This window comes from Malus sylvestris, chromosome 11, assembly GCF_916048215.2.
Source record: "Malus sylvestris chromosome 11, drMalSylv7.2, whole genome shotgun sequence".
NCBI classification, from domain to species: Eukaryota; Viridiplantae; Streptophyta; class Magnoliopsida; order Rosales; family Rosaceae; genus Malus; species Malus sylvestris.
In genome coordinates this window covers 36,857,518-36,869,810 of record NC_062270.1, presented here as the reverse complement: position 1 = coordinate 36,869,810, position 12,293 = coordinate 36,857,518, and the positions used below count along the sequence as shown (strand labels likewise).

Genomic DNA, 12,293 nt, shown 5'->3' with positions numbered 1-12,293 from the left:
CCCACACATCTTTGATAATTTATGTCCATTGATAGTCTTCAATTCATCCGATCCGACGGCCGAAAATTAAAGAGATGTGTGAGAAATAAAATGTGATGTGTGGATATCACACCCTTTAAACTAACATCCTTCAAATCTAATTGAAATCAATCGGTCTAGCTACCTGGCCCGACATAAGGTTGAATGAGTGAATGCGACGTGCTAAGTTGCCAATATGCAACTCGATGAGGCCCACACTAGACCTTATAATTCCTACTTTATTTTGGAGGTTTCATGGGCTTGGGGTTAGGTTAGGAGACATGTAATGAAAAATTGATTGTTACTTTATACTAAATAGACGTGGGGTCCACAAACCCGAATGCCAACCATCTAATCAACATCTCTCGTTGTTTTTATAAGTTTTTCCCACTTTCGAAAAGGTGAACTATCCTGACGAAATCACTAGTTAATTCCCATTTTGAAAGAAAAACATCTCTCCTCGCACACTTGTGATCATTTTGGAGGTTTCATGGGCTTGGGGTTAGGTTAGGGGACATGTAATGAAAAATTGATTGATACTTTATACCAAATAGACATGGGGTCCACTAAACCGAATTCCAACCATCTAATCAACATCTCTATTGTTGTCTCTATGAATTTTCTCGACTTTTGAAAGGGTAAACTGTTGTGACGAAATCACCAGCTAATCCCCTCTCTGAAATAAAAACATCTCTCCCGCACAATTGTGATCAGTTTACATCGAACAAATTTATTATTTTTAATATTTTTGATATAATATTATATATCATGCTAAGAAAAATTTGCACGTATTAATTTTATGATATTTAACTTGTTCAATGTAAGTTATTCGTCTCGCTTAGTCTACATGCATAGTTAATTTTATCTATAGGAGGCAAGTGACCCTTTACCACAGTGGTAGAAAAGTGTTGAGCTCTTACATGATGACGTGGATTCAAACCCCGTTGCTGACTAATTTAACATTTAACCTAACAAAATCTATTTTTTGACAAAAAAAAATTCTATGTAGGAGAAAGCGCTCATTAAGTAGAGATTTTTTCAAGCAGTACATCATATATCATAATATAAGTGAAAAAAATGACTTTTTTTTTAATATTTCTTCACTCATCGACTGGATGGTACGTGGACGTAGACCTTTCTTGTTTTTTCTCTTTAATGTGATTGGTATAACAAAGACTGAAAAACTTTGATCCTATCCTTCTCAACCTTTCACAACAAAACGAGCCTAATATGTACGTTGCTTTTGCTTAGTCAAGTTATTCGACTAATTTAGCACCTAATTGGCTAATTATTTTCTCAACTTTTTCTTTATTTTTCTCTTAATATTTCTATATATTGCATGAGATGGAACTCGTTCAAACACACGAGTAAACTGTTTATCCAGAAATTTTTAATTGTGTTCGGAACGTACATCACATGTTGTTATATAAGTAGAATGAGGTTTTATTTTTCAAATTGTGCTACTAGCGCTCATTAAGTAGAGATTTTTTCAAGCAGTACATCACATATCATAATATAAGTGAAAAAAATGACTTTTTTTTTTAATATTTCTTCACTCATCGACTGGATGGTACGTGGACGTAGACCTTTCTTGTTTTTTCTCTTTAATGTGATTGGTATAACAAAGACTGAACAACTTTGATCCTATCCTTCTCAACCTTTCACAACAAAAGGAGCCTAATATGTACGTTGCTTTTGCTTAGTCAAGTTATTCGACTAATTTAGCACCTAATTGGCTAATTATTTTCTCAACTTTTTCTTTATTTTTCTCTTAATATTTCTATATATTGCATGAGATGGAACTTGTTCAAACACACACCGAGTAAACTGTTTATCCAGAAATTTTTAATTGTGTTCGGAACGTACATCACATGTTGTTATATAAGTAGAATGAAGTTTTATTTTTCAAATTGTGCTACTAGCACTCATTAAGTAGAGATTTTTTCAAGCAGTACATCACATATCATAATATAAATGAAAAACAATGACTTTTTTTTTTAATATTTCTTCACTCATCGACTGGATGGTACGTGGACGTAGACCTTTCTTGTTTTTTCTCTTTAATGTGATTGGTATGACAAAGACTGAACAACTTTGATCCTATCCTTCTCAACCTTTCACAACAAAAGGAGCCTAATATGTACGTTGCTTTTGCTTAGTCAAGTTATTCGACTAATTTAGCACCTAATTGGCTAATTATTTTCTCAACTTTTTCTTTATTTTGCTCTTAATATTTCTATATATTGCATGAGATGGAACTCGTTCAAACACACAACGAGTAAACTGTTTATCCAGAAATTTTTAATTGTGTTCGGAACGTACATCACATGTTGTTATATAAGTAGAATGAGGTTTTATTTTTCAAATTGTGCTACTTTTTCACACAAGTAACCCACAATTTATATAATAACACGTGTTATATCATGTTCCGGAAGCACACTTAAAAATCTCACTGAGTTCTGAGTCGGGCATGTTTGTTTTTGAGAGAGAGAGAGAGAGAGAGAGAGAGAGAGAGAGAGAGAGAGAGAGAGAGAGAGAGATTTACATGTTGGTAATATGGCAGACAGTGGAGTTTTCATCGGAGCAATGACAGATGATGGTATTCTGAATTTCTTTCGGTGAGCTTGTATTAGTCCATGGAGATTGGCCGCTGCATGGATCTGCGTCTCCACTGAAATCCCAGCCCGTCTTCCCCAGTGTCTTTGCTATGCCTTTCAAAGTTTGCACTGCATATACGCCAAAATAAAATGCAACAAATTAACATCGTGCTGAACAAAATAGTAAAAATAAAATAAAATTGACGCATAGACAAGAACTACAGAGTGCACCTCAGCATCATATGATTGAAAATTTCTACTAAGTTCACACAAATATCTCTTTGCCTAAGGTCCATTTGATAAACATTTTTATTTTGATTTTTTAATTTATGGTAACCGTTTTCACTTCTCGGAAAAATGTAAACTGAAAACCAAAATCAACCCAAACCAAATTTGAAAACTCAAAAAAAATTATCAAACGAACTTAAAACTATCATTTAAAGAATGAAGAAAAGGAAACTAAGAAAGATTTATACTCGTACCTTCATCATTTGGCAATCGAGTAGCTCCAAAGGCAAAAGTTACAAAGCAAGCTACAAAGAAAAGAGAATGAGGAAGAAGTCGAGGGAAGAACATAATCATCATTTTTCTAGGCAAAGTCTTTCACATTTGAAGAGAAAACCAGAGACAAAAGAATCAGTTTGTGCAGCTAGCTGGATGGAATATGTTGAGAGGTTTTGGAATTTGTTGGATTGTATGTATGAAAATTTGTGAGAGTGGCGAAGAAAGACGACAGACTTGTAAGGAGAATGAGTCTGAAATACAGCTTTTTATTCGCTTGAGGGGAGGGAATGAGTGGACCTCGAAGGACACGAACGGAAGTCAATGACTTGTGTTACCTTACTTGCCCTTAAAACCAAAAAATGAACCATCAATTTTTGAGAAATTTTTTCATATATCATTCTTGCAAAAAATGAACCAAATATAAAACCGTTAAGACATTCAACGGTCATATGATTTCATATTTAAGTGATTTTTGGTAAACATAATATTTGAGGGAAACCTAAAATATAGACGTTTGGATCCTTGAAATACATTACGGAATGAGCCTCACAAAAACAAGTATCAAAAGTTGTGTAAAAATATGGTGACATAAATCTGCCCCTTATATTACTTTTGGCTATATAGGTATAAGTTGGGAGTTATTGAATTGATTATCATAACCTAAATTACCAAAAAGTATTGGATCATACTGCGGAATACTAGTATATGCCCACACACAAAATGTGTGTGAAAATTTTGTATTTTTTGTATTTAAAATGGAAGGAGAGAGGAAAAGAGAGAGAAAGCGTGGGATGGGGAGAGAGAGGAGAGAGCTTTACTTTTTATATTTTTTAATTAGAGTTATGTTAGAATCACATATAGGTGAGGCTATGAAAAAAAAAACAAAATTTTGATTGTGTGAAATTATATTACTGCCCACAGTTCTTATATATGTTCAGTTTTAATTAAAGGGTTAGAATAGTAATTTCATAAACTTTTGGTTGACAATGAGGATTTTATTAATATGTAGTTGACCTAAATTACCAAAAAGTATTGGATCATAATGTGGAATACTAGCATATGACCACATACAAAATGTGTGTGAAAATTTTGTATTTTTTGTATTTAAAATGGAAGGAGAGAGGAAAAGAGGGAGAGAGAGCGTGGGATAGGGAGAGAGAGGAGAGAGCTTTACTTTTTAATTTTTAAATTAGAGATATATTAGAATCACATATAAGTGCGGCTTTGAAAAAAAAAAAAATTTGGTTGTGTAAAATTATATTACTGCCTACATTCCTTATATATGTTTAGTTTTAATTAAAGGGTTAGAATGGTAATTTCATAAACTTTTGGTTGACAATGAAAATTTTATTAATATGTAATTTAGATAATCAGCACCAAAATTTGTATGGACTATGTATTACTAAACAGTGAACGCCTGCCGATATCAAGTTTGGTCGCTCTCTCTCGAACATAGTCCATGCAAAATACTAATCAAAGACAAATTCTAGTAGAAAAATATCATAAAAATGATTTTGAAAACCTTTTTTTTACCGATACCGAAGGCCGGTCAGATTCAGCTAAAGATATGCATACACACCCAAGTGAAATTCTTTCATAAGGATCCAATTTAAAGACTTTAATATATGAGAATTTTGCATTTTAGTCAATTTTAACCTAAATGGTTGATGAGACGTATGTGAATTTTAGTCATGTAATCATAAATGGATGACTAAGACGTATGTGAAATATTTTTTTTAAGTAAAACTGCAAATAGTTTAGATGGATAGATACCTTGTAATTAAAGAAAACTAATGATAATGGTTTGAAAACTTTGAGTTTTAATCATAAAGACAAAATAAAGGTTAAAACGAATAGAATCAATATTGATTTTTTAGTGTAAAAATGTGATTTTTCTTTAAAGTAAACAGTACCGCAAACTTTTCATTAAAACTTTTTTATAATTATTGCAATTAATTTTTTTTAATATATGAGAATTTTGCATTTAGTCAATTTTAACATACATGGTTGATTGAGACGAATGTGAAATTTTAGTCATGTAATCATAAATGGATGACGGAGACGTATGTGAACTAATTTTTTTTAAGTAAAACTGCAAATAGTTCAGATGGATGGATCCTTTATAATTAAGGAAAACTAATAAAAATAGTTTAAAATTTTTGAGTTTTAACGATAAGGACAAAATAAAAAGTAAAGTGAATAGTATAAGGATTGACTTTTTAATGTAAAAATGTAATTTTTCGTTAAAATAAATAGTACTGCGGGTTTTTCATTAAAATTCCTTTATAATTACCGCAATTTTTTTTAATATATGAGAATTTTGCATTTTAGTCAATTTAAAAATAAATTGACACACCCCGACCGAGATAAAAGCATGCTGGCCGTCACGTGAGAGTGACGTAGCCATGTGCACAGTGCGGAAACAATAATGATAAGAAAATATACGAATAATTAAGAATCACATTACTAGAGTGCACTATTAAACAGGGAGTGATAGGAGTTAGTTACAACAGTAAACACTCCTAATCAGAGCATAAAGTTTAGGTGTAGTCCAGTAGGACAAATACTAGTTATACAGTACCAGGAATGTCCTACTATTATTTAGATAGGTCAGAATTGCCGACGTCATCAAGCCACCAACATCAAGCTTACTTAAAACCTGGAGGGGCGCAAAACAGAAAACGTGAGTGGGCAAAAACAAATGTTTTACAAAACCATTTCATTTATTAACATATATAACCCCTCGTTGTAAAACATGTATAATTTTTTCCAGAATCAGAATATAAGCATATACATAAATGAATATGAAAATATATCAATTCAAATCATACTTCACATAATCATAAGCATATGTATGCCATTCCAAAATATAACAAAGTAAACAATCCAGGTAAGAATGATTTCATAGAAATATGATATGTTAGCCGGAACCCATATGGTAGTCTGTACGGCTGACTTCATAGCTCAAAAGTCAATCTAGTCAGAGTCAGTACAATGACCTATACGACAATATATTGCACATAAGTCGGAACCACTAAAAAGGGGTTTGTACGACAAGATTGGATGTAATATAATTATGCTCAATTTTACTCTCATAATAGCCGGGAGATAAATCGCTAGTCACCTACGAGTCGGAACCATAAATAAGGTTTGTACGACAAGACTGTGCACTTAAGTTGGATCCAATATGAGCATATAGTGCGGGAGGTGACGTAAATAAATAGGTAAGTACTTCATATCACTGGCTAAATCACAATCACCCTAGGTGCAGTTTAATGAGCTCAACATTATTCAATCACATATCACATCATCGATGATTCACATAACCAAACATAACTTATCTGAACTTACCTGTGCCTCCACAACACCACATTTATATATATAAGGTATCACACACCAATTCATACACGAAACATAATTGTATATGCATGGCATTTATGGCATATTATCATTTAAACATATTTTTCTGGGAAAATATCAAGTATATAATTATATACTGAAAACTAAAAGCCCACTCACTGGTATGTCGACGGGTCGTAACCCCTGAGTCGACCGTGGATACGCTCGTCCTCAGGATAAGTCTCACCTATATGTGAATTAACGATAAAAACGTTATTTTAAAGCACATACACAAAACTAGCTAATAACTTCTCATACAAAGCTCAATTTTGGTATTTGAATATACCAACGCGACCTACACAACCTCACGAACATCGTGATATTTTTAAAATAAATTTTCTGTGGCTCACGAGCCCTCACGCGCCGGGGAGGGCACGGCCCCACGCGCATCATCTTCAACCTCCAAACGCCAGAACAGTGTCGCCGACGCCGGATTTTGGGCATACCCTGCAACTGCCTTTTTCTCGCTCGTTTTTGCACCATTTTTCACACAATTTTCACCAGAATGCCATAAATCACGAGAGGAAGAAGGTTATACCTCTTGGGAGCTTCAAATCCCTCGAAAACTAGTCGAAAAATTCTACCAAAACTGGCCACCTTCGAACCTCGTGATCCCGACGTCAAAACCGAGCCAACGAAGCACTCTGAGCTTCGTGAGAACCTCCTAGAGCTCGCTGTGAGCTTGGATTGTCCTAAAACATAACCATTCAAAAGTTCATGAATAGTGCTCAACTCGAAGCTTGAGTTTTTAACGTGATATCGAACGAGTACTTACCTGAAATGGGTACCTTTGAACTCGTATGGTCCTCACGAACACAATGGTACCATTTTCTTCCTCGATCTGTGAAGATTTGGCTTGGTTCAAGGTTGTCTGTACGGAGGAGAGGGAAAAGAGTGTGAGTCCGAGAGAGAAAAGAGAAAGTACGGGAGAGTGAGAGAGAGAAAAGATGTGTGGTCCAGATTTTTGGGTCACCAATCAAAACAAACAATTTCCTTACTTCCAATTGGGTCCAAAGACTTAGGAAATTAATGAATGGGTCCAAAATCCAATTTAAATCACACAACATACTTTAACGTCCAAGGGTAAAATTGTCACTTCACGTCATCGAGAATAATCTTCCGGGACAGGCTGTGACAATCTCCCCACCTTATAAAATTTCGTCCTCGAAATTACATACAACCAATACATCCACTAATAATCATAGAACAAGCATGGATACATCTCTCTCATTTGATCCTCGGTCTCCCAAGTAGCTTCTTCCACTGAATGATTTCTCCATAATACTTTCACCAAGCGCACAGTCTTATTCCTTAGTTCCTTATCCTTCCAATCCAATAGAGTCATTGGTTCCTTATCATAAGTCAAATCCGGATTAATTTCCAAAGGTTGAGGAGGAATCACATGTGAAGGATCTGAAACATAATGTCGGAGCATCGAAACATGAAACACATCGTGCACTTTGGATAACTCTGGAGGCAACTCAAGCCTGTAAGCAACCTCACCAACTCGTTCGGTGATCATATATGGTCCAATGTACCTAGGACTCAAGTTTCCTTTCTTTCCAAATCGTACAACACCCTTCCAAGATGATAGCTTTAGAAGTACCCAATGACCTTCATTATACTTCCGATCAGTGGCGTGCTTGTCTGCTACTCTCTTTTGTCGATCTTGGGCCGCTTTCAGGTTAGACTTAATTACCTGAACATTTTGAGTAGTCACATCCACAATCTCTGGCCCACTAAAACTATTTCGCCAACCTCTGACCAACATAGAGGCGTACGACAAGATTTCCCATAAAGTGCCTCAAATGGTGCCATACTAATACTCGAATGATAACTGTTGTTGTAGGCGAACTCCATCAAATCCAAACAATCATGCCAACTATCTCAAAACTGCAGCATTGAAGATCTCAACATATCCTCTAATGTCTGAATAGTTCTATCAGATTGTCCATCTGTCTAAAAGTGATATGTTGTACTATAAAGCAATCTCGTACCAAGAGCTTCCTGGAATGCTATCCAGAACTTGGAAGTAAATCTGAGATCCCGATTTGAGATAATATTAACTGGCACACCATGATACTTCACAATCTGCGATGTAAATAACTTAGCTAATCGGCTTAACGAATACTTCTCCCTCACTGGAATAAAATGTGCTGACTTCGTAAGCCGATCAACTACCACCCAAATGCCGTCATATCCATTCTGTGTACGAGGAAGCTTGTACACAAAATTCATAGTAATATTTTCTCATTTCCACTGTGGAACGGGAAGTGGTTGCATCAACCTAAACGGCTTCTTCCTTTCAACTTTAACCTATTGGCAAATGGCATACCTACTCACATATTCGGCAATTTCTCTTTTCATACCTGGCCAATAATAAAATGGTCTAATGGCATGATACATCTTAGTGCCTTCTGGATGCATCGCATATGCTGAAATGTGTGCTTCATCCAAAATTTCTTTCTTTAACTCTGCATTATTTGGCACATACATTCTGCTTTCCTGCATAAGCATACCATCATATTCTCGAATCCCGAAATCTTTATTTTTTCTTTGATTTCTTGCTTGAATTATTTCCTGGGTCTCCTCATCATACATCTGAGCTTCAAGCACACGGTCAATTAAAATTGGCCTAACCTGAAAATTAGTAAGCAAGGCTTCTTCTCGATCTTCCACTCCTAACTCCACTCCAGTGGATCTCAAATCTGCTAGAAGAGGAACGTGGCAATCATAAATGGCATTAAGTCTGACTGGAGTTTTCCAACTAAGTGCATTCACCACAGCATTTACATGACCAGGATGATACTCAATCGTGCAATCATAGTCACTAAGTAACTCAATCCACCTCCGCTGTCGAAGATTAAGATCTCTCTGAGTAAACAAATACTGAAGACTCTTATGATTTGTGAAGATCTTGCATTTCTCACCATAAAGATAATGTCTCCAAATCTTCAAGGCAAAGATGATAGCTGCTAACTCCAAATCATGTGTAGGGTAATTCTTCTCATGAGGTTTCAACTGTCTCGAAACATAAGCAATTACCCTATCATGTTGCATCAATACACAACCCAAACCATTAAGAGAAGCATAACTATAGACCTCATAATTACCGTTATCATCTGGAAGTGTTAGAACAGGTGCATGAGTGAGATAATATTTCAACTGCTGAAAACTTTGCTCACATTTATTATCCCACTCAAACTTAACATCCTTTCGAGTTAACCCCGTCAATGGCAAAGCAATCACTGAAAAATCCTTAACGAACCGTTTATAATAGCCTGCTAGGCCAAGAATACTCCGTATCTCGGTGACGGTTCGAGGTTGTTCCCAATTCTCCACAGCTGCCACTTTCTGAGAATCCACTTGAATGTCTTGAGAAGAAACGACATGTCCCAAAAATGATACTTGATTCAACCAAAATTCACATTTGCTAAACTTAGCATATAGTTGGTGTTCCCTCAAACTGCTCAACACCAACTTTAGATGTCTAGCATGCTCAGCCTTAGACTTAGAATATACCAGAATATCGTCAATGAAGACAATAATAAACCTGTTCAAATATGGCTGGAATACTCGATTCATCAAATCCATAAAAGCTGCTGGTGCATTAGTTAACCCGAATGACATCACAAGAAACTCATAATGACCATATCGAGTCCTGAATGCGGTTTTAGGGACATCTTCATTTTTAATCTTCAACTGATAGTATCCCGACCTCAAGTCAATCTTAGAAAATACACAGGCACCTCTGAGTTGATCAAATAAATCATCTATACGAGGCAATGGATAACGGTTTTTAATGGTTACCCGATTCAATTGCCTGTAATCAATGCACAGCCTCAAAGTTCCATCTTTCTTCCTCACGAATAAAACTGGAGCTCCCCAATGTGAAGTACTCGGGTGAATAAAAACTTTATCCACTAACTCTTGCAACTGTACTTTCAATTCCCTCAATTCAGCATGAGCCATTTTATAAAGAGTTAAGGATATAGGATTCGTACCTGGAAGTAGATCAATAACAAACTCCACCTCTCTATCTGGCGGCAATCCAGGCAAATCCTTAGGGAATACATACGAAAAATATCTGACCACACGAACATCTTCCACACTACTAGGAGCATCATCATTCAACACCACATGAGCCAAATATCCCTGACAACCTTTCGACAACATTCTCTTTGCTTTCATAGTTGAAATAATACCATGTCTCACCCTACTAGGCTCTCTTACAAATGTAACTTCAGGTAATCCGATACGATGAAATGTGACTGTCTTCCCATAACAATCTATCTTGGCACGATTATAGTGCAACCAATCAATGCCCAAAATCACATCAAAATCCATAATATCCAACGACATAAGATTAGCCGGCATAACAACATCCTCTACTATCACTGGACATCCCGGATATACCCAATCCACAAAACATCTATCCCCTCTAGGCATAGAAAATTCTAAATTATATCCTAAAGGTGTAGGATGAGGTTGCGTCACTTGAGCAAATGTATGAGAAATAACAGAATGTGTAGCACCACAATCAATCAATACTCTAGCAAAATGACCAAGAATATTTAACGTACCCATGATTAAATCTAGATTATTCTGGGCATCTTGCAGTGACATGTTGTGGATACGCCCCTGATTCTGCTGTCGTCCACCACTACCTCTGTTGGCATGAATACCACATCATTGCCTCTGCTGACCCGACTGCCTCGAAGATCCTGCACTACTAGCAGCAATCTCTCCCTGCTGGGGCTGTCCCCCTTGCTACCACTGATATCCTCCGATTGAATGAGGCTAATAAGACATAAATCCTCCCTGATACTGAGGGTACCCACTCTGATACTGAGGGTCCTGAGAATACTGATGTTGTCCTGAGGTGTAAGGAGCGGCGTCACCTTAATAGTGGTAGGCACCTCCTCGTCCAGTTTGAGCATAACCACCAGATCTTGAAGCTTGCTGGGACGGTGCAGGTGGTGGGAAAGAAGGCTACTAGGGTCTCTGCTGACTCTGAGGGCATTGGGCAGCCCTATGACCCATCTATCCACAAGTAAAACATCCACTGCTGCCTCTCCTACACTCCCCAAAACGTTGACTATTACACTTGCGGCATAAAAGAGCACCAGATCCACCTGAACCACCAAAATCTCTCTGTCTCTAGAACCTAGGGCCTCCAGTAAATCTACCATCTATTCTTTGCATATTAGTACGCAATCCTCCGCTAGAAGAGCTGGAACTGCCACCACTCCTCTTAAAGTTCTGGGTCTTGCGGGGTCCCTGAAATGCTTGCCTTTTCCCCTTATCATCTCGTTTCTGGCCCCCATTCTTTCCTTCCTCATCCTCACTTTCACTAGGCATGCTTTCCGAGTCCTCAATTCTCAGTAAAATCTCATAAAACTCCTGGTATGTAGCACAATGAGTCGATGTCGCTATGGAATGCCATTTCTTCTTAGTACCCAAACTGAAACGGCGAAGCATCTCTACCGAATTAGCAGCAACCTCCGGATCATATCTCGACAGATCAGCAAACATCCTATAATACTCATCAGCGGACGTCTTTCCTTGCTTCTGATGAGTAAACTCATGTTTCTTACGATCGATATACGCATAAGGAATGAACCTTTTCCGAAACAGCTCCTTAAACACTCCCTAGTCCACAATCTCTGCTGGGGTCAACTGGTAAGACTCCTGTCTCCACTAGGTTGCAGGTTGTTCCCCCAAAAACCAGGTAGTCGTCTCGACCCACCTATCAGGAGGAAGATTCCCTTGACT

The 12,293-nt window shown here is 36.8% G+C and overlaps 1 protein-coding gene and 2 long non-coding RNA genes across 6 annotated transcripts in view; all 3 read right to left on the bottom strand.

The window, feature by feature from the left end:
• Positions 1–12,293, bottom strand: part of LOC126589992 (probable leucine-rich repeat receptor-like serine/threonine-protein kinase At3g14840) — a 52,280-nt gene that overhangs the window by 8,381 nt on the left and 31,606 nt on the right. Inside the window, exons 1-2 of one of the 4 annotated variants that reach the window (XM_050255460.1) lie at positions 3,098–3,413; positions 2,564–2,744 (exon numbers count right to left, since the gene is read on the bottom strand). The exons of the other annotated variants lie outside the window; for them this stretch is intronic. Coding sequence (XP_050111417.1) covers positions 2,564–2,744; positions 3,098–3,200 — 284 coding nt within the window. The 5' untranslated portion in view covers positions 3,201–3,413. Of the gene's footprint in view, positions 1–2,563; positions 2,745–3,097; positions 3,414–12,293 lie in introns of those variants that run through there. 4 annotated transcript variants of the gene reach the window in all.
• LOC126590007 (uncharacterized) lies at positions 1,387–2,557 on the bottom strand. The gene is made up of 2 exons (XR_007612025.1): positions 2,203–2,557; positions 1,387–1,746 (listed from the first exon to the last, which is right to left on the bottom strand). It is a non-coding gene; the product is annotated as an uncharacterized LOC126590007 (long non-coding RNA).
• On the bottom strand, positions 5,560–6,707 carry LOC126590008 (uncharacterized). Its single transcript, XR_007612027.1, has 2 exons — positions 6,639–6,707; positions 5,560–5,778 (listed from the first exon to the last, which is right to left on the bottom strand). It is a non-coding gene; the product is annotated as an uncharacterized LOC126590008 (long non-coding RNA).